General features: G+C 48.8%; 1 protein-coding gene across 4 annotated transcripts in view; it reads left to right on the top strand.

Moving 5' to 3' along the window:
- Window positions 1-21,389, top strand: part of TEP1 (telomerase associated protein 1) — a gene marked incomplete at its 5' end in the record, with an annotated part of 52,343 nt that overhangs the window by 26,923 nt on the left and 4,031 nt on the right. For 2 of the 4 annotated variants that reach the window (XM_083471074.1, XM_083471072.1), the window contains 27 exons: window positions 382-576; window positions 1,437-1,627; window positions 1,734-1,887; window positions 2,018-2,197; window positions 3,306-3,398; window positions 3,540-3,672; window positions 4,888-5,038; window positions 5,405-5,544; window positions 5,780-5,865; window positions 6,433-6,547; window positions 6,826-7,051; window positions 7,169-7,286; window positions 7,618-7,742; window positions 9,650-9,749; window positions 10,505-10,660; window positions 11,248-11,457; window positions 12,443-12,596; window positions 12,914-13,126; window positions 14,338-14,504; window positions 15,242-15,358; window positions 16,482-16,589; window positions 17,757-17,883; window positions 18,527-18,594; window positions 19,527-19,659; window positions 20,362-20,504; window positions 20,831-20,943; window positions 21,164-21,313. In XM_083471074.1, the coding sequence (XP_083327200.1) occupies window positions 382-576; window positions 1,437-1,627; window positions 1,734-1,887; window positions 2,018-2,197; window positions 3,306-3,398; window positions 3,540-3,672; window positions 4,888-5,038; window positions 5,405-5,544; window positions 5,780-5,865; window positions 6,433-6,547; window positions 6,826-7,051; window positions 7,169-7,286; window positions 7,618-7,742; window positions 9,650-9,749; window positions 10,505-10,660; window positions 11,248-11,457; window positions 12,443-12,596; window positions 12,914-13,126; window positions 14,338-14,504; window positions 15,242-15,358; window positions 16,482-16,589; window positions 17,757-17,883; window positions 18,527-18,594; window positions 19,527-19,659; window positions 20,362-20,504; window positions 20,831-20,943; window positions 21,164-21,313 (3,866 nt within the window). The remainder of the gene's footprint in view (window positions 1-381; window positions 577-1,436; window positions 1,628-1,733; window positions 1,888-2,017; window positions 2,198-3,305; window positions 3,399-3,539; window positions 3,673-4,887; window positions 5,039-5,404; window positions 5,545-5,779; window positions 5,866-6,432; window positions 6,548-6,825; window positions 7,052-7,168; window positions 7,287-7,617; window positions 7,743-9,649; window positions 9,750-10,504; window positions 10,661-11,247; window positions 11,458-12,442; window positions 12,597-12,913; window positions 13,127-14,337; window positions 14,505-15,241; window positions 15,359-16,481; window positions 16,590-17,756; window positions 17,884-18,526; window positions 18,595-19,526; window positions 19,660-20,361; window positions 20,505-20,830; window positions 20,944-21,163; window positions 21,314-21,389) is intronic. The other 2 variants (XM_083471073.1, XM_083471075.1) reach the window with 1 other exon arrangement.

The following is a 21,389-nucleotide window of genomic DNA, read 5'->3' as shown; positions in this document are numbered from 1 at the left end:
TAGAGGGAAGCTTGTTCCCAGCAGTTATGTCTACAAACATTCTCTGTAATGGTGAGTTTATGGAGTGGGAAGAGTTCCCCAATATCCCCCTTCCCAACATCATCAACAACATGCCCTCCAGCAAGAAATATAATACGTTTTGATCTCGAGGTCATGAGTTCCAGTCCATGTTAGGCGAAAGCTTCCTTCGTTACAGGTGGATGGACCTAAACGTAATGGAGGCTTTTCAGAGGCACAGTGAAGAACATCAACCACTCTTGCAAATTTTTATTTCATTTTTAAAACACTGCAGTTTGAAGCCACGGGGGTTCGTTTCTAAACCAATCACCCTTGGGTGCCTGTCTGCCTTTCTCATCATTCCCATCCCTGCTTACCCCCCAGGGAGATGGCTCCACTCTGGCCGATGACGAACCAGAAAAGGAGGAAGAAATTGGCCTGCAAGACTCTTTCCAGGAGTTGCAGCAGAGGAGGTTTTGTGCCCGGGCAAAACTCGTCCATTCTGTGGCTGCCCAGCTGCGCGGAGGAAAGCTCTGTATTGTGAGCGGAGAGGCTGGCCAAGGGAAGACTGTCTTCCTGGTAAGTAAAGGAAGCGAGATTTGGAGGTGGGAAGGAGTCACTAGATACAAATAGTGAACCCGATTCTCAAAGTGTGTAGGTAGCCAGAACACCATCCATGCACCAAGGAGATGCATTCACAGGGTTGGGGAAAAACCTTGGTTTGCGGTAGTAAAGCAGTAAAGCTTTCATCAAAAGAGGGTCAGTGTTTAAGAGGATTGAACTAGGACCTCACAGACCAGAGTTCAAATCTTGCACTTGGCCCTGAAAGTTCACTGGATTGACTTTGGGTCAGTCTCCCTCTTCTCTTTTGGCCTAACCTCTACCTCACAGGATTGTTGTGAGGATAAAGTAGGGAGGGGAAAACCCATGTTTATCACACTGAGCTGCTTGAAGGAATTAATAAACCTGAGAGCTGAGGGAATAGTGACTTCCTCAACCCACGGAAAGCACATATTTGTCATGACTAAGGTATTTGAGGGCAGAAACTACTAGAAAATACTGGAAGTTTATAGAAGATTCTGGAATGTACTGGAAGACTCTGGAAGGTTAATATTGTTTTGACTAACTCAGGGTCACGTGGAGCCAAGAGAGATAAATTTCTGGGCTCAGCGAGCTGCTTTATCTCTTTGCTCTCTTACTCTGCATGTGCATTGTATGGAACGAAGTTTTTGCCTCAGTAAAGTTTTTCTTTTACTGTAGATCTTTGACACTCTGCTTGGTTCCTTTTCATTTACTGCGAGACACTGCTGTTTGTCAATATTAGCATGGAATAAAAGCTAGGAGAATGAGTTATGTGGTCAACACTGGCCAGGCCTGATTTGGCTCAGCTCAGACCTGTTGCTGAATCCTCCTTTTCTGCTGTCTTCCTTTTACCTCAGGCGGCCCTTTCCCAGGTGCTCAGAGCGAAGGCCCCGCAGCAGAAAGAAGACCCTGCTCCCAGTTACCACGTCGTGACCCACTTCACCCAAGCTCGGCCCAATCAGGCCGAAGCCCAGGTAGTGTTGGGCCACCTGTGTGCCCAGCTGAGGAAATTGCTGGCGCATCCTCCAGCCCCACCCAAAAGCTACAGGTTAGCATGGCGGCCATTTTGAGGAGCCTGGTTTATCAGGGCTGATGTTGCTTCACCTGCAAGCTTCTGCGTAAGGGAATAAGAGGGCTGCTCTGTTTCCTTTCAGGGGGCTGGTTGGCCAGTTTGACTCCCTCCTCCATTCTGTGGCCCTGTCTTTGAAGCGACGCCAGTCTCTGGTGGTTTTGGTGGATGGCGCTGACCTTACCTACACGGCCGGTGGGCAGCTGGTTTCTGATTGGCTGCCCGAAGAGCTGCCCCAGGTGAGCCCTCACCTGTGTGTGAATATAGCATGCATCCTTTCCCACCAGCCACATACAGATGATGGCCCAAAGTTCCCTTGCACCTGCTCTTTGCATGAACCTTCTGTCTTTTGTCTGACTCTCCCTGCAGCGAGTCAGCCTTGTCCTCAGCGTCTCTGAGGAATCTGTACTCCTTGGGTCTCTCAAGCGGCGGAAGGATGCCTTCTCCGTCCCCCTTGGACCTCTGGACCCCCCTGACCGAGTTGCCATGGTCCGCAAAGACCTGGCCTTGTATGGCAAAAAGTTGGAGGAGTCGGCTTTCAACAACCAAGTAAATGGAAAAATAAAATGTTGTGTTTGGGGGTTGAATTAATTGATGGTGTGGTCTGGAAAGCTATAAGTAAGCTGTGTAAGTTCTGGGACCTGGACTGTTCTGCACAAGTGTGGGATTTAAATAACAGTTGTAGTATCCCATGTCCAGGGCTGTTCAGCCTTTTCCTTTTGATTAAGTTACTAGTCCTCAAGGAACGAAAAACATGTGAGCAATTCACGGTATGGTTTTGGAAAGATATGCACGTGTTGGGGTTAAAGAGAAGGAAGGATGCTGTTCTAATGAAAGTTTAGTACTTGCTGCTTTCCCCCATGTAACCTGGGTAAAGCACATGCAGAATTTCACTCGTTACACCGTGTTGACTCTTGAGCACCACCAATATCCCAGTGCAGGTTCCAGATCTGCTCTGAAGTGGTTGGTCTTTGCTTGTTGCTCCACCTGCGTTTCTTCCTGATTATTGAAAAAGAAGCAGGGAAGAAAAGGAGTGGTTTTCCTGGGCTATTCAGAGCCAGAGGATGGCCTAGTAGTGGCTGGAGAACTACCGAGTCCTGGATTCAAATCCCGACCCTGCCATGTAACTCTCTGGGTGACGTTGGGGCCAGCCACTGTCTCTCCTTGGCCTAAACTACCTTGCAAGGATAAAAGGGGGCACCTTGAGCTCCTTGGAGGGACGGTTGGGGTAAAACGTACTTAAACGTCTTGCCCATACTTTCCCCCTCCAATGATAAATTATCCAGTGGTTAGAATGGAAATGGGGAGCCTATTTTAGATTCCAGGGCTGCATCACTACCTGGGCAGTCTCCCGGGGGGGGGGGCACATGCCACTGGTGGGCAGGAGGAAGTGGGTGGAGCAACAGATGTAAATTTTATATGTTGTATAGTAGGCTGGTTCATTCACACAATCATATGTTTCTTTCTGTAGGCAAACAAAGGGCATTATTGGAGTTGAAGCACACATTTTAGCGAGGCAAAAACACCCAGAGGGGCTGGTGAAGGCCCCAGGGGATAAACAGAAAGGCTTGGGGAGCTGCTTTTGTGGGCGCTGTAGCCTGAGGTCGCCCAGGTAGAGGATGCTTTGAGACTCTTGATTCCGCCTGTTTCCCTACAGATGCGGCTGGTGCTCCTGAAGCGAGGCTCCCGGCAACCTTTGTACCTGACCCTGCTGACTCAGGACCTGCGGCTCTTTGCCCTGTATGAGAAGGTGAGGCAGCTGTTGAGACGGATCGTGGGTTGGGGAGGAAGAACGATGAGGCATCGCATGGCTCCAGACCTCAGGGGTCTTTCTGCACTGTGTTGGATCATCTGTTTCTTCTCCTTCCCCCCCTCCCCCCTTATCCACAAGCTCTCGGAGAGGATCCAGAAACTGCCTGTGTCACTTCCTTTGCTGCTGCAGCACCTGCTGGGCTGCCTGGAGCAAGATCATGGGGAGGAGATGGTTTCTGTTGCCCTTGTGTGTCTCTGGGCCAGCAGAGATGGTAAGTCCCACGCGAGGGGGAAATTTAATGGTGACATTGCGCACAGACCAGAGGCTATTGGGCCTGTGAGGGCCACACCAGATATCCTTCCCGTGCTGCCATTTGTGATGATTTGTGTTTGTGATGGTCTCTGGGCAATTGTCTGCTTTCGATAATTCCTCTACCTGTAAATATTTCAGGGAAGACACACTGCTTTGTTTCCAATCTGAAATCCTTCCAACTTTTCAAATACCACAGATGTGACAGGGGAGGCGGTGGGTTATTGTGCTTCTGTTGCACTATAACACAAGAGTACCCCTCCAGACTTCAGCAATTGATTCACGCTTGCCATCATTTGGCTGGGTTGTCCCCGCCATTCTGGACAGCTTCCAATGCAAAATAATAATAATAAAACCTCTAACGTTAAAAACTTCCTGATACAGGGCTGCCTTTAGATCTCTTCTAAAGGTTGCATAGTTTTTTGTCTCCTCAACATCTGATGGGAGGGCGTTCCACAGGGCGGGTGCCACTACCGAGAAGGCCCTCTGCCTGGTTGCCTGTAACTTCACTTCTCACAGTGAGGGAACCGCCAGAAGGCCCTCAGAGCGGGACCTCAGGAGAAGCCCTCCCACCAGATGTCAAAGAGAAAAACAACGACCAGACTTTTAGAAGACATCTGAAGGCAGCCCTGTTTAGGGAAGCTTTTAATGTTTGATGTATTACGGTATTTTAATATTTTGTTGGAAGCCGCCCAGAGTAGCTGGGGAAGCCCAGCCAGATGGGCAGGGTATAAATAATAAATTATTATTGTCATGGGAGTGTTCCTTCTGTCAGGGAGGGGAGAAGCCTGGTCCCTCCTACAGCTGTGTCTCTCACTGATGGGTAAGGGGCAGGCTGAGCTTACTTCTTATAACCACTAACTAAAAAATGCTGGTTTTTTTGAGGCTCGGATACAATGTCATAGAATTATAGTGTTGAGAAGGGACTCTGAGAGTCACCTAGTGCGACCCCAAGCAATGCAGGAATATGCAGCTGTCTCATACAGGGATCGAACTTGCAACCTTGGCATTACCAGCACCATACTTTAACCAACTGAGCTGTTCAGGTTCCAGTGGCACTTGATCTAGATCAGGCCAATTGTTGGGGGACGCTGGGAATCATAGGCCTGGAGGGCGCAGATTCCCCCGCCCCTGGGCCTACTCTTAGATAGATGACTGTGGTTGTGACCCTCTGCAGGTCTCATGGAGCGAGATCTCTACACCATCCTTGCTGACTTGAAGGACCTGAATGGGACTGACTTCACCATGGAACACGCCATCTGTGTCGAAAGGCAAGCCAGGAGCCATCCCATGGCCCCCTTCTTTGACTTCCTGCGGAGCCTGAGGGGGTGAGTAGTGATTTTAAATTCCCCAGAATAATCTTTTGGAGAATATTCTCGAGAAATGGATCCTTCTTTGAGGGATGGGGTATAAATAACAACAACAACAACAACAACAACAAAAATATTATTATCTATTATTATTATTATTATTATTATTATTATTATTATTATTATTATTATTACTACTACTACTACTACTACTACTACTACTACTATTATTCCTGTCATTGGGGAGTTGAGAATTGGGCTCCCATCCTTGGCCCTGGGTGAAGAATACTATCCAAGCACATTTAGGTAGTTTTTGAGAGCAAAAAATCCTGTCTCTGTTTTTGGGGAGCACTGGGTTTATCACTCTCTACTGTCACCCCACAGCTTGCTTGGGGCATGTGGCTCCCCCTCAGGGCCTTCAGGCTCTCGGCTGCATCTCTCCAGTGCCCCCTTGAGGATGGCAGTAGAACGGCGCTATCTGAAGAATTCAGGCTTGGACTACACAGCTCATATGCTCTTGGCAGGTAACCCTTCTCACCTTTTTGGTACTATGGAATTCTTGGTCTTTGGCTGCTTTTTTCTTTCTTTTTTAATCAGCGGGTTGAAATGCGGCACCTTTCAGCAGACCTTGGTAGTACTCCAACCAATCTCTAGGTGGCAGCCGGCTCTATAGGTCAGCAAGGGGTGTTGCAGTTCAGCCAAGTGGCCTGTAGTGGGCGCTAACAGAGAAGTTGTCTCAGATCTCTTTTTTTCTTACAGCTCATTGGTGGAAACTGGTAGGCTTGGACAATTCCTGGAACCAGAGCTGTGAGGCAGAGGCCTTGATGGCCCTTCCCTATCACATGGTAAGTGACGACTCTGCTAGCCATTGACGACTGGGGAACTAGGAGGCCATGTTGAATAATATTGATACTGGAGAAGCCAGTATAAGTTGCATTTTCAGCTGAATTTAGGGAAACCACTTGAAGCATCTGTTGTTGATCTATCTCATTGATTCTTTTGTTTGATTTGCTCATTGCAAACAGCTCAAACTCTGTAAATATTGATAATAAACCTGATTTGCAATGGGAGTTGAATAATTTTGATTGCAACTGTAGATCTCAAGATTGGGGAGGTGGGGTGGAGAGACTTGAGAATAGAGCTGTTGTATGAAGGTGTGGATCTGAACTGTATCCTTCAGGGAAATGAACATCCTCCCATTTATTTATCAAAATTATTTGTATGCCACCCTCTTGCAAAACCTGAGAGTGGTGTGCGGCAACATAAACCCTTTAAAAGCAATAATCGCTCTCCATTGTGGAAGGAATTTCGATCCTCAACCTACCTATTCCAGTCACCCAGTCTTTTTAAATGCAGTTATTATTAGCTTAGTGCCTAGAACTGTCTTAAACCACAACTCTCTCATCCATTAGGCCCAAAGTGAAAACTTTGAAGTGCTGGGTTCTCTGCTGACGGACCTGAGCTTTGTGAGCGCTCACGTCCGGCTGGGTCTCCTCCACAGCCTCTCTGAGGCCTACGCACTCTATGGTGAGCCACTGATGCCCCTTAGTGGCTGGAATGGGGGTAGCAGTTCATAAGGTGCCATTGTCCCCTGTTGGATTAGAGGTTTGGAGACTAATCTTCTCTCTTCCTGACCGAGATGAGAAATTTGCAGGCTGGGTATTGGCAAAGCTGCTGCTGGGCTGGGCCAAAATGTAAGGCAGCACTGCGGAAACGCGAAGGGTCGTTTCAGGTCAGATGGGCATACTGAGATTTGAATTCATCCAGTCCGCCTCCATTTAAAAAGGATTCTTTGGCCTTTTCAGAGACTGCGTCTGACTTGGAGGTCGATGAGACTGTGAGGACCTTCCGGGCCTTCCTGCAAAGAAACATGAGGCTGCTTTCCCAGAATCCTCTGCTGCTGCTGCAGCAGGCAGCCAACGAACCGCACGGCTCGTTGCTGTGTGTTCAGGCTATGAATGAGCTCGTTGAAAACGGGAGGCCTATCCTGAAATGGGCTAACAAGCCCCAGGAAGCTCAGAAGACAAACAGGTAATTCTGCAAAGTATTTGCTGTATTTCATCTTTTCCTTTTTCTGTAAGACTCACGGATCTTGTTTGGATTCTCCCTATCACACTCTTTCCCCCCCCCACCTCTGTTGCCCAACAGCCTTGTCCTGAGCCTGCCTGCCACTCCTTCTTGTGTCTCCATTGCCCCTTCTGGAAAGCTGGCTGCTGTGGGCACTGCTGATGGAAACCTGCACCTCCTGGATGTAGAGACTGGGCAGGTAAGAACCTGGTTTGATGTGTCCCACTTAATAGCACCCCCTCACATAACACGCACCAAGTAACTGCCAGGCCTAAATTGCCGCTTTGCGGAGAACCTAAAAACCACTGGTCCATCTTGTCTGCACTTGATGGGCTGCAGTTATTCAGGGCTTCAGACAGTGGCATTCCCAGCCAGGGAATGCTGGGACCTTCTGCATTTTCTACCTGTGAGCCCAGGAGCTTGATTGACGTGTGTGTGTGTGTGTGTGTGTGTGTGTGTGTGTGTGTGATGGTTTACAAAGACTGTTCTGAAGTTCTGATGTGCCCCACATCCCTTCCCCAAATACCTAGGAACTGAAGTCCTTGCTGAGTGCCTGTGATGGGATCTCAGCCTGTGAGTTCCTGTCGGAGGTAACGGTCTGCCTCGGGGCCTTCAATGGACGCTTGGAGCTGTGGAGCCTGAGGGAAGGGTGCAGGTAAGCCTGTCCAAAATGGTGGCCGGAGACGGCTCCATAGCACAGATGGTGATAGCTGTTTGTTGTTTACCTGTGAGGCAAAATGAGTAGCGATGGTCTGACATGAGATTGGCCAGAGGGAAATGTCTCCCATGGATCTGTAGTGCTGGAACGGCAGGCAGGGCATGCAGATTTAGATGTTCCTGACAAGGATCTGGCAGTCCACGTGCCAATTAATGGCAGACCCAGGAACAACGTTTTTATCAACGACTTGGATGATGGACTCAAGGGCATCCTGATCAAATTTGCAGATGACACCAAACTGGGAGGGGTGGCTAACACCCCAGAGGACAGGATCACACTTCAAAACGACCTTGACAGATTAGAGAACTGGGCCAAAATAAACAAGATGAACTTTAACAGGGAGAAATGTAAAGTATTGCACTTGGGGGGAAAAAATGAGAGGCACAAATACAAGATGGGTGACACCTGGCTTGAGAGCAGTACATGTGAAAAGGATCTAGGAGTCTTGGTTGACCACAAACTTGACATGAGCCAACAGTGTGACGCGGCAGCTAAAAAAGCCAATGCAATTCTGGGATGCATCAATAGGAGTATAGCATCTAGATCAAGGGAAGTAATAGTGCCACTGTATTCTGCTCTGGTCAGACCTCACCTGGAGTACTGTGTCCAGTTCTGGGCACCACAATTCAAGAAAGACACTGACAAACTGGAACGTGTCCAGAGGAGGGCAACCAAAATGGTCAAAGGCCTGGAAACGATGCCTTATGAGGAACGGCTAAGGGAGCTGGGCATGTTTAGCCTGGAGAAGAGGAGGTTAAGGGGTGATATGATAGCCATGTTCAAATATAGAAAAGGATGTCACATAGAGGAGGGAGAAAGGTTGTTTTCTGCTGCTCCAGACAAGCGTACACGGAGCAATGGATCCAAACTACAAGAAAGAAGATTCTACTTAAACATTAGGAAGAACTTCCTGACAGTAAGAGCTGTTCGACAGTGGAATTTGCTGCCAAGGAGTTTGGTGGAGTCTCCTTCTTTGGAGGTCTTTAAGCAGAGGCTTGACAACCATATGTCAGGAGTACTCTGATGGTGTTTCCTGCTTGGCAGGGGGTTGGACTCGATGGCCCTTGTGGTCTCTTCCAACTCTATGATTCTATCATTCTATGATTTTATGAACGTACGTTGCAAGTTTCTTCCCTCATGACGTGTGTTTTTCTTTCCGTTATCAACATACAGGTGGTGTTTAAAAACTTTCCTGGTTACCCAAGGATTTGATGTTGAGAAAAATAATAATAATAATAGATTATTTATACCCCGCCCATCAGGCTGGGTTTCCCCAGCCACTCTGGGCAGCTCCCAACAGAATATTAAAAACATAAGACATCAAACATTAAAAACTTCCCTAAACAGGACTGCCTTGAGGTGTCTATTTCCTTGACATCTGGTGGGAGGGCGTTCCACAAGGTGGGCACCACTACCGAGAAGGCCCTCTGCCTGGTTCCCTGTAACCTCACTTCTTGCAGTGAGGGAACTGCCGGAAGGCCCTCGGAGCTGGACCTCAGTGTCCAGGCTGAACAATGGGGGTGGAGATGCTCCTTCAGGAGCAGCTGAGGCTGTTTAAAATGTATTTATTTTTATTTATTCATTCATTAGAGTGGGATAGAAATTTTGAGGAGAGCATTCCTGGGTCAGGCCGAGTCCAGCATCCTGTTGCATGGCTCTGGGAAGTTTGCAAGCAAGACCTGAGGATAATCGAATCCAAAATGGCTGCTGTAGCTAATTTGCTAATTCTTAATTTTTCCAGTATCTTCCATCCTGCTTCTTGCTTAATATTGCTTGACTAGCTCAGCTGGGTGCCAGCTTTAAGTGACATGTTCTTCTTTTCGTTTTGCTCGCGGGGTGTTTAGGCTCATGGGCACAGATGCCCATAAGACCCAGATCACGGATTGCTGCACCAACGCTGGCTGCAAGCTGCTTGCGACTGTCTCCCTGGATGGCCACCTCAAGGTATTTGCTCTCTTCCAAACTTTCCTTTCCAACTTGTTTCTGTCCCAGCTTTGAGGGGGATGACGGCCATTTTGACAAAGGCCACATGCTAGAGCACTGGTTTGAAAAGTTGAAGAATTCTGGAAACTGTAGTTTAAGAGTGCTGAGAGTTGTTAGGAGACCCCTATACATTGGTGTCCCGCAAGACAAAAAACCCGCTAGACGAAAGGTTTTTCCGTTTTTCGATGCGCTTCGCAAGATGAATTTCCCTATGGGCTTGCTTCGCAAAACGAAAAAGTCTTGCGAGTCTTGCGATTTTTTTCGCTCCCCCCCCTTTTTCTAAGCCACTAATAGCCTTTTAGCCGATAAGCCTTTAATAGCCGCTAAACCACTAATAGCGCTAATCCGCTAAGCCGCTAATAGGGTTGCTTCGCAAGACGAAAAAACCGCTAGACGAAGAGACTCGTGGAATGGATTAATTTCGTCTTGCGAGGCACCACTGTATACCTCACAGAGCTACAATTTCCAGAATCCCCTGGGAAGGTGGATTGATTGATAAACCACTCTGGGGATTATAGCTCTGCCAGCAGTTTACTTGCATTATCAAGGTATGGGGGGGGGGGAATTCTTTCATGTGCAAGTAATTACAGAACGCTTCCTTAAGGGAATGGGGAAAATTTATGCATTGGCAATAGTGACACTTTTATTTTTTAACAGGGAAGGAATCCTTTTAGGATTCAGTAGCAATAGCGCTTGTTTGTAATTTTCTTTTTCAGCTCTGGGAATCTACTCATGGTCAGCTGACACATGAACGAGACTGCTTGTGTCCTTTGAACTGTGTGGCCTTTCACCCCGAAGGTCAATTGGTCGCCACCGGAGGGTGGGACAGAACTGTCACCGTCCTGGATGCTAATGAGATGAGTGTGACCTCGGTGAGGAAGGGGGAAATATTCTAAATATTGTTGGTTAGGGGTGGGTTAAAGAGATCAAGACAATGAAAACAGAGGCAGCTTTCAGATTTAGTGTATTTCAGAGATGGGAGAATCTGTGATCTTCAGATGTTGCAGAACTCCTATTAGCAAAGTCATTTAAATAACACAGCTGGAGTCTGGAGAGAAAAGTCCTGATAACACTTGACTGAGGGAAATGAACAAAGCAGCATATAATTTGAGAAACAGAAAATAGGGAGACATTCAGCCAAATATACAGGGGAAAACTCTCTCAGAACTACACAGCCAATCAGAGCATGTGCTACCTCACTAGAAATCATGCCACTCTACTAAGCTTCCTCCGTACCTGGTTAGCTGTCTTATTGATAACAGAATTAACCTTTAAGTTACAAATTGAAGCATCCCTGCTGTTTCACTTCTGATAACCACAACTCCCCTGATTGCCTCTGCTGGCAGAAGGGGCCGATGAGAGTTGCACTCCAGCCACATCTTCTGAGTCACAGGTTCCCCATCTTGATGCACCTCCTACAGAACGTAGCTGCTTTTTTGACTCCTGTTTCCCCTTACAGGTGATGAAAGGCCACGATGCCTCCATCCATTCCATTTCCTTCTCCTCGGCTGGAAATGTTTTGGCAGCAGGAACCCTGATGGGATCTGTCCATCTCTGGTCATGGCAGGAGGCTGTTGTCTTGAAAACATTCTCAAGTCACTCGGGTTGTGTCTCTGTTGCTCTGTTCCTCCCAGGGGGCGAACTGCTCACAGCAGGAGAAGATTGCAAGGTGGTATTATTACTACTACTAATAATAATAATATTGTATTGATTGGGAATGGGTGGAATGTTGGGAATTGTAGCTCCATGGCGTGGTCACTCTTAACTACAGTTCTCAGGATACTTCAGGAGGGCAGCAGGGAAGCTATGACTGTTCATACAAGGTGTGACCGGAAAGTTTGGTGAATGGTCACAGAAATCGGACAGTGAGAAATATTCAAACGTACAATCGGCATTGGAAACCCACAAAATGCTCACAATTGTGCATGGAGATGAAGCTGTAACTTGAAAGGCAGTGTGTGAGTGGTTTAAGCATTTCTGTGAAGGGCGGCAAACCATCGAAGATGACCCCCGGTCTGGCAGACCGTCAACAAGCAGAACGTCAGCAAACGTCGGCAGAGTTCATGAGTTATTGATGTGGGATCGGCGTTTGTCTGTTCAAATGATGGCGGAAGAATTGTATATTCTGTGTGAAATCATTACTGAGGTTACTGAGTTGCCCCACCCTCCATATTCTCCCCATGTGGCCCCACCAGATTTCTTTTCCCCCAAAACTGAAATCTGCACTGAAAGGGCACAGATTTTCCAACATTTCACACGTCCAAAGTGCTGTGACAAGGGAACTGAAAGCAGTATGAAAAGAGGACTTCTCCAGAAGCTTTCAACAGTTCTACGGACGTTGTCAACGGAGCATTGTATCAGAGGGGGGCTACATTGAAGGCCTGTAAGGCATGTAGATTCGAATATTTCTCGCTGTCCGATTTCTGTGACCATTCACCGAATTTTCCGGTCACACCTTGTAGAATCACAGAATTACAGAGTTGGAAGGGACCCCTGAAGTGTTTAAATGGGATAATAGTGCTTTAAACAGTGTGGATGCGGCCACTGAAGAGAGAGAGAGAGAGTGTTAACATTGCAGGAGGGATCTCTTCTCAGTATGACGTGTGCATTTCTTTGTGCCTAACATAACTGACTTTGTCCGTTCTGAGTTGCAGGTCCAGCTTTGGGCAGGTCACCAGGGGCAACTGTGGAGGACTTTGCGGTCAGGAGCCTCCTCCCCAGCTCTGTGCACTGCAGCCAATCCCGATTGCAGCCGCTTGGCTGTGGGGCACCATTCAGGAGACCTCAAGGTCTTCATACATCTTGGGCGTACGTTTTGCATTTGTCTCCGTAAGCCATTTGAATCCTCGACGAAACCCTGCGGCCTCCCATATGTTGTTGGATTTCCGCTCCCATCAGCCTTGGCAAGAGCAGCCCGGTGGTCAGGGAATATGGGAGGTGCAGTCCAGCAACATCTGAAGGGCACCATATTGGCTGTTCCTGGTGTTAATAATAATGATGATGATGTATATGCTGCCCATCTTACTTGGTTCACCAGTAAGAATTTCTACCCAGGTGCAATTCTATCCTGGAGGACTGGTCTTCAGCGCTCCCAAGTTCTTCCATTTTATTTCTGTCTCTCTTAGACACTCCATTCACCCACTCTGCTGCAACGGGGGTTGCTTTCTGTAGCCTGGCCTGGCTGGACAGGCTCCACCTGGTTGGGGGCAGCAGCGACGGGTCCCTGTACGTCACAAACACCTCCCAGTACAGCCGCCTTTGCCTCCGTAAGCTGCAAGGCCACAAAGGAGCCGTGACGGGCCTCGCCGTCTTCGAGAAGCTGGTGGCGTCGGTGTCAGGTGATTTAGAGAAGAAGCCCCTGGTGGGAGGCATTACATTGCTTGCCTTTCTCCATCCTTGCCTCTCCTTAGGGCTTCAGCCAGAAGCTGTGGATGAAAGGAAGGGAGAGTTTGGGCTGGATAATGCAGGGGTTGATTTAGATGACCTAAGTAGCTTCTCTTTTGCCTTGCAAACTGCATGACAGTGGAAGGAGAGAGGGAAGCTTGTAATAAGAGGCAGAGCTGATGCGGGCTTTGGGCTTAGGCTCCAGTTATCATGTGGGCCCATTGTGTCCCCCCCCCCCCGTGTGAAAAACCTTGGCAATCCACTTTCAGTCATTGCAGGACTACATTGAATTTAGATGGACCCAATACAGTGGTACCTCGCAAGATGGAAAACTCGCAAAACGAAAGGGTTTTTGGTTTTTTGAGTTGCTTCGCAAGACAATTTTCCCTATGGGAAGTTTGCAAGTTTGTTTCCTTTTTCTTAAAACCGTTAATACAGTTGCGACTTGACTTCGAGGAGCAACTCATAGCACGCGGTGTGGTAGCCTTTTTTGAGGTTTTTGAAGACTTTGGTGATTTTTGAAGCTTTTACAAAACTTTTCCGACACCATGCTTCGCAAGACAAAAAAAAAACAAAACCGCAAGATGAAAAAATTAATTTCGTCTTGCGAGGCACCACTGTACTCTTGATAAGAGCTTCTTATCTTCCTCCAATTCCTTCCTTCCTTTTTCTCCCTCTCCCTCTCCTGTTGTATTCTGGCTATACCAGCCTACTCGAGAACTCCTTGTGTTGAGATTTTTCCAGAGCCTAGGAAGTGATTGGTGCCTCAGCGATGGGTGCCCCTCCCTGGCTTGCTTCCGCACTTTCTAGAGTAGGCCTTCAAAAAGTTGGCTTTCTTTGCTGGCCCAGTGACTTGGCTGGTCATGAAAGTGGAGCAACTTCTATCAGAGCAACTAGGGCCCTGCATTGTCAAAGTCTGTGGGGAGAGCAAAGGCCAGAGACCTAGACGGAAGCAGCTTGCTGCAGTCGCCATGTTGTTAGGGGTGTCCATGGCAAAGGAGAAACTGGCTGCACAGCCCTGTCTTCCATCTGGGTCAGTGAGGACTGAGTAGAGTCCCGAGGGTCAGACATAGAGGCCTGGAGGCCTCCCCTCGTGATCCCTCAGTCTGAGGCCACCATTCTTTCACCAGAATTTCCCCCCTCATATTCTTTTTCTCCTCTGTAGAGGATTTCACTGTCCAGCTGTGGCTTTCAGAGACTCTGAGACCAACAGATCCTGCTGCAGATGCTGACACCCTGCCCCTTGCTGTCCTCCGGGGTCACACCGGGGGGGTTACATGCTGCGCCTTCAGCCTTGACGGCCGCTACCTTGCTACGGGAGGCAAAGACCGGGTGAGTAAGACAGCCTTGTCTCAAGGACAGGGCTCTTCCGCAAGGCCCAGCAGGGGTGGCACAGAGCTTCCTTGATCTTCCCCTCGCAAAGCATACCTCCGAATAGATGTTGATATGCGCTCAAAGCAATTGTGTGGCTCAGCTGGTCCAACTAATATCTCATTCGGCAAGCCTGTGCACCAAACGAGATGCCCCAGAAACCTTTGCAGGATACTTCTTGGCAGAGGAGATGCTGTGGCAGAGGCAGGAAACCCTTTTCAGCCTAAGGGGGGGGGGTCACATTGCCTCCGAGGCAACTTTTTGAGGGCCACATGCCAGAGATAGAAGCGAGCAGAGCAACAGATGTGAATTTTGCCTCTTGTGCAGTGGGCAAGTGTCTGTACCCATGTACCCCGCGCCGTCCTACATCCAGTCCAGCAAGCGGCACTGTTGGAGTTCAGTGACACACATTCCAGTCAGGCAAAAATACTCAAGGGAGGGTATAGAGCAGAGACATGGAGTGGGCATGGCCCGAGGAGAGTCCTGAGGGCCACACAGAAAAACCTAGAGGGCCACATTCAGCTTCCAAGCCAGAGGTCGGTCATCCCTGTGATATGAAAAGGCAGAAAGTGGGGGGGGGGGAATTACTGCTTTTGGAGGTGGAGCAGAGTAAGGAACAGGGCAAAAGACTGGTGTAATGTTAACAAAAGGTAGGTTCTTATTTTATTTTTTTCACTGTGTTCTGCTCCGGTTTTCAGGCCTTGTTTCTCTGGGATGTCAGGGACCCCTCCCAGAAGACCCCTTCCCTCTGGCGCTCCATGCTTTTCTGCCACCAGGACTGGATCTCCTGCTGCGCCTGGGCAGGCCCCATGTTGGTGAGTTTGGATGGCCGCCGCACGGAGTGGGTGGGTAGGTGGGCTTTTCATGCACGAAGAATCCCAGAAATGGAGGACCAAACAGAGCCAGCTTATGGCCCTTCCCAAAGGGCAGGTCTGGGCACCCACCTATTTAACCTAGCAGCTCTTTGCAGTAGCTCATCCTGCATGCAGTTGGCTCCTGCATGCAGTGAGTGGGGAGGAAAGCTAGTGTTTGGGCACAAGGGAAGCTAACAAGCTGCTTTTGGGTTGTCTTGGACTCCCAGCTCTCATCAGTTGCAGCCAGCAGGGCCAATAGTGGACATTTATTATTTGGATTCAAAGGATGGCCCAGTAGGGATGGGAGAAGGCAGGGATTTCAGTTCTGACCTGTATTCATCATACTTGTCACTGTTTCCATTACACTGCAGTTTGGTTTCTACTAAATGTTACATGTCCTCTGTTAAACATAAATGACAAAACTGTTTACATAACTTATGTAACTTACGTACGAGTGTCAAGGTAACATCAAAAAGCCAAAAAGTTGTCTATTACGTATCCTTTGCGGACTTTCAAACAAATGAATTCGACAGTGGAATTTGCTGTCAAGGAGTGTGGTGGAGTCTCCTTCTTTGGAGGTCTTTAAGCAGAGGCTTGACAACCATATGTCAGGAGTGCTCTGATGGTGTTTGCTGCTTGGCAGGGGGTTGGACTTGATGGCCCTTGTGGTCTCTTCCAACTCTATGATTCTATGATTCTATGAATCCCATTTGACTAATTTCTGTTACTGACAACAGGCAGACATGTGAATTGCAGTATTTGTTCACTTCCTTTTCTACGTTCCTCTGAATTCTCTGGCATCCCTCGGTCCCGGAGCAGGCATCAGTGAAGGGCCCTTGTCAGGGTGTTGGGATGGTGGCAGCTGCCCCAAGGATGCTAGGTGCTGATACTGGCTTTGATATGTTTGGTACCCTGGTGATAATTTGCCAGTTGATTATTCGGAACATCTGATTCCTCCTGTCATCTTCCAAACTTAGGTGGTTGGGAGTATCACCCATGGCAGGTCTCCTAAATTTAGCAGCCTCTGATGTACATCCCACCATTTCTAACTTCCTGCCTGACCTTTGCATTGTTCCCCAAACAGCTCACTGGCTCCAACGACTGCACTGTCTGCCTCTGGGATCCCAAAACTGGCCAGCGCCTCCAGGAATTCCTGGGCCACCAAAGCCCAGTATGCAGTGTCACGAGTGAGGTAGGCAATAGAATCCTTCTGAGGCTTCGTCCTTCATTTTTCTACCTTGGCCCTAGATGCTTTCCTGAATTCTGCAAAGCACGCTGGATTGGGCTTTGTGGATTCTAAAATGAATAGGCGGCAAGTCACAGAACATCTTCATCTGCCTGAAATAGCACCTGAGGGGACAAACCAGATGTTGCATTAAAGACATGTTTGCTTTTAATGTGCATATTTTTCTGGGTGGGGCTGGGGGGAGTTGTACTCCAAAACTCTGGGGAGCACCAGGGTGGGTGAAGGCTGCAAATAGGAACAGCGGTGGGTGGGAGAAAAACCTATCTAGGTTGCCTTCTCTTCCCCTCCTGAAGAGAATCCCTCCTTTTTTGGAAAATGCCATATTTGCATTGGGAGGAAATCTCCCACAGATACCAGCCGCCACAGCGAATCCTTACGTTAAAAAGCAAAAACAAAGAAACACTGCTGTACAGGTTAAATCAGAGCATTGATGAGTTGGAAGGCACCAGGAGCTGGTTTATCTAGTGCAGCCCCCGTCAGTGCAGGAATCTCTTGTCCAGTGTGGGGCTGAGCTATCCCAGCTGAGTATAGATACATCTTACCATCTTGCATAGTTTGGCCTTGAGTGTCTTATGGATGCCATTAAAAAAACCTCAGTGCTGTTCCCAGGTCCTCCAAGGTCCATTCTAGTCTCCCCAACTCTATTATTGACCTTGTGTCTGTGGCCTATCCTGCCTTGGCTCCCCTTTGACACAACCAGTCCTTCAGCCTGGGATTTAGAAACCCTTTTTTCATCCTGGGGACCACATTCCTTTCTGGGCAAGCTTCCTGGGGCCACATGCCAATGGTGGGTGGGGCCAGAGGCAAAAGTGGGTGGAGCAACAAATGTTAAATGTTCCCCGCACAACGCCCCCTTCTCCATCCATGCAAGCAAGAAGCACTATCAGAATGCAAGGGCCTGTTCCATCCAGGAAAAACCAGTTGGGGCAGTGAAGTGAGGGGTGCGGCCTGCAGGGAGGAATCCGATGGCCGGATGCGGCCCCTGGCCCTGAAGTTCCCCATCTCTGCCTTAACTCTGTGCATGGAACACTTGTTGCAGTCGTCCTCTGGATAAATATGCATGGCCTTGCTTCATCCTTTGTTGACCGCTACTCTTTCTGGTTCCTGTGACAGAAAGAACATGTGTTCTCCGTGGGCAGGGATGGGATGCTGGTGGCGTGGAACCGACAGGGGCTGGAGATGACTCGCTTCCTGGCTCACCCTGACCGGGCCAACCACTGTGCAGGCTTCAGAGATCCACGTAAGATACTTCAGCCACCACTTTTTGAAAATCTGGGGAAGGGAAATGAGCTCTGAAATTCTGGTCTCCGTTACTTGACAGTATGATACAAATGAATCCATGTGCATATTTGCATTTATTTTAGATGAGGTTAAGGTTCACACGAATATGTACAAGTTTGAATGCTCAGATTGTTCACTGTCCAAGTAAGGTATTGCAAGCAGCCCTTTCAAGACTGTAGATCTGAGCTGTCTAGCAGATTTTGAACTTGGTAATGTAAGAATACCAAGGTCTGACAGGGGGCTGTGGGTTGCTGAGCAGCTTGGCCTCTCTGAAGAAGCTTAGCTTAATTACGTGACTGAAGACCTTTCTTTGGTTTGTGCAAAGTCACCTGTGAGAAAGTTGGCTGTTTTTAGTTGCCAGTTAGATGAGGAAGATTTTAGTGAATGTGGAAATAATAATAATTTTATTATTGGTCAGATATGGTTTTATAAATAGCCAGAATTAAAGAAAACATGTGAAAACAGATTTTCAAAGTGGGGAAGTATTGCCCTTAAAGTTGGGGAGTGAGGGGTATTGTCACTTGGAACAGCTGACCTGCTTTTTGCCCTCTACCCTACCTTCATAAGCATTCTGTTAGTACATTTCTTTTTTTTTTTCACAGGGGAAAAAGAGTTTATTTTGGCTGCAGCTGGCGGTGATGGCACAGTGAAACTTTGGAAGCCCCTGAAGGTGAGAGATGGGAGGAGAGTGTGTGTGTGTGTGTGTGTGTGTGTGTGTGTGTGTGTAGATTTGATGTACTAAACATTCACCAACCTTGTTCTCTCCAGATGTTTAGACTACAACTCCCACCAGCCCCTAGCCAGTGCCCTGTGCTGTCTGATGGGAGTTGTAGTCCAGAACATCTGGAGAGAGCACCAGGTTGGCAAAGGCTGCCCTAAACAAAAATGCCCTTGGAAATTTGGCTGGTGATTTGACGACTCAAAGACTCTGCAGTTACTTGCGTTAAGGGCAGCCTGTTATCCATAGTTGCCTAATAAATATCTTAACGTTTACCTGTTAGGCTATATTCCCACCCCACCCCAAAAAAAACAACAACCCACAACCTCTTGGCTACGCTTGTAAGGCTGGGCAAACCAGCCACAGCAGCAGTTTAAATGTTTCCTATATCACCTCTTCTGAGGCTGTGTACCCAATACACCTTTTAAAGCACATTCCAAGCACACTCTTTCCCTCACAGGAGTCTGGGCACAGTAGTTTACCCCTCGCAGAGGGACAAGTCCCAGCAGCCCTTAACAAACTACAGGACCCAGAATCCTCTGAGGGAAAGTGTGCTTGGCATGTGCTTCAAAGGTACAGCTTGGGCACACCCTAGGCTTGTCTGCCTCTCACAAATAGGGCATGCATGAGGGGAAAGTGACAAAAGTTGGCTCAACTTCAGAGCTGCTGGAACACTTACTGAGAACTCGGTTAGCATACGGCTTAAAGTCTTCTTACCTGATGGATCAACTTTTAGGTATCATTCTTGTTGGATAGGAGCCAACCTGGTCTGCCCTGCACCTACACCATAATAATCTCTCCCGCGTGGGCAACTCTTGGCACCTAGACCCAAGCCCTGTTCTGCCTCCCAGCTCCTTGCTCACTCGTTTCCTGTTTCCTCGCAGCTGGCGGAACCTGACGTCTTCCCTGGCCACTGCGCTGCCATCTATGGGGCTGCTGCTTCCCCAGCATCTTCCTCTTTCCTGACAATATCCAAAGACAACACAGTCCGAGTGTGGGCCGTCCCCAAGGAAAAGGGTTAGTATTTGCAGGGATGGGCCCTTCTCACGGCTCCCTGCTCTTCCTGCATTTGTGGGTCAAACCAAAAGGTTGGTTGGGAGCACAGTTGCTTGTGTTTTGCGTCCGTTACCAAAGAGCCCATCTGCCGTATACCGGGGGAGGCCATTGGTCCACCTAGCTCAGTATTGTCTATGTGGGTTGGCTCTGGGCTCTCCAGAAGTTCAGGCAGATTCTTCCTAGCCCTCCTTGGCGATTGAAACCGGGAGCCTTCTGCATGCAAGGCAGTTAAGCTTTTCCACTGAGCTTACAGGTTTCCCCACGTTTAATGACCAATTTGGGTGTGTTCATTTGTTGTCAGAATTTTGTGTCCACACGATTAAACCAGCTGTGTTTGGAGTGGAGGGTGGAGAGATTTCCAGCTGACCTCTCACGACGACACATTGTGGCTCCATCCTTTCCCCTCACTGTGCACATTAGGGTCGCACAAACACCATCCATTTCAAGCACACACCCCAAGAATCCTGCGAACTACCCCCTCACAGAGCTACAATTCCCAGTGCCCTTGACAAACTACGGTTCTCAGCATTCTTGGGGAGTTGCATGTGTGCATGTGACCAAGTTGCATGTGTGCATGTGACCAAATACGTGTTTTAAAACTGCAAACTGGTTGGTCCCAGCTTATCGTTTTCTTGCTGAGCTGTTTCCCCCCTTGCTCACCAGCAGGAGCCGCCAAAGACCTTCCCACTCACCAGGGTGCCGTCACAGCCTTGGCCTGGTCCCCCGATGGGGACTTCGTTGTGTCTGGTGGGGAACGTGGAGACCTGGTCCTCTGGCACAAAGCCAAGGCTGTGGAGAAAGTGAAGGTAAGCCCAAGGGCGCTGGACTCCCCAACATCATCTGAAGGGCCACAGCTTCCTCACCCCTCGCCTCTCCAGTGCCGGAAAGAAGGCTTGGAGGGAGAAGCCGCCACCTGGTGGCCATAGAGTTGGAATGGATTCTTGAGGGTCATTCAGTCCCAAGCCCCTGCAGTGCAGGAATCTTTTGCCCATCGTGGAGCTAGAACCCACAGCTCCAAGATTGAGAGTCTTGTGCTCTACCAACTGAGCTATCCAAATGCACCTTGGGCTTCGTCCGGCCCTTTGGTATAGCAAACTGTTGCATGAGTGGCTTCGCTTCTTTCACCATCCAGGCCGGCCAGCGTTGCATCAGTGCCTTAGCCTTCACTTCCACCCGCACCATCCTTGTGGCAGCTGATGGGATCAGCCTCTGGTACATAAGCAGGCAGCGCGATGGAACCATCAGGTAAGGTTGCACAAACTGTCCCAGGACTGCTGGGTCTCCAATGTGAGCCACTTGCCCTGGGAGTGCCTGACTGCACAATGGAGCTCTCAGCCCCATAACCAAGAGAGAGCTCCTCCAGACCTCTGCTTCTCCACAGCTGTGTCTCCACAGCATGTTGCTGATCCTGAGTTTTTTTGTATTCTTCTCTGTGTGTGTATTTCTCCCTTTTCCCATTGCACAGCTTGACCCGCAAGAAGTGCCTGCGCCAAGCAGAGGAGTCGTCTGCGCTCTGTGTGGGCGTGCTCAGGCCCAGCGGCCCCATAGTCCTAGGGATGGCCAGCGGAGACCTGCTGGTGCTGCAGCCTGGAGCTGAGAGCTTCCAGCAGAACCCGTGAGTTGGGAGAACAGCGGCCCTCGAGGGGCTGGGGGAAGACATTTCTAGGTGGTGGAACAGTCTTACTTCCATG

The sequence above is a fragment of the Podarcis liolepis genome (genome assembly GCF_965112155.1).
Source record: "Podarcis liolepis genome assembly, chromosome: 13".
NCBI classification, from domain to species: Eukaryota; Metazoa; Chordata; class Lepidosauria; order Squamata; family Lacertidae; genus Podarcis; species Podarcis liolepis.
Note: the sequence above shows the minus strand (reverse complement) of the source record. Positions and strands in the feature narration are given on the sequence as shown.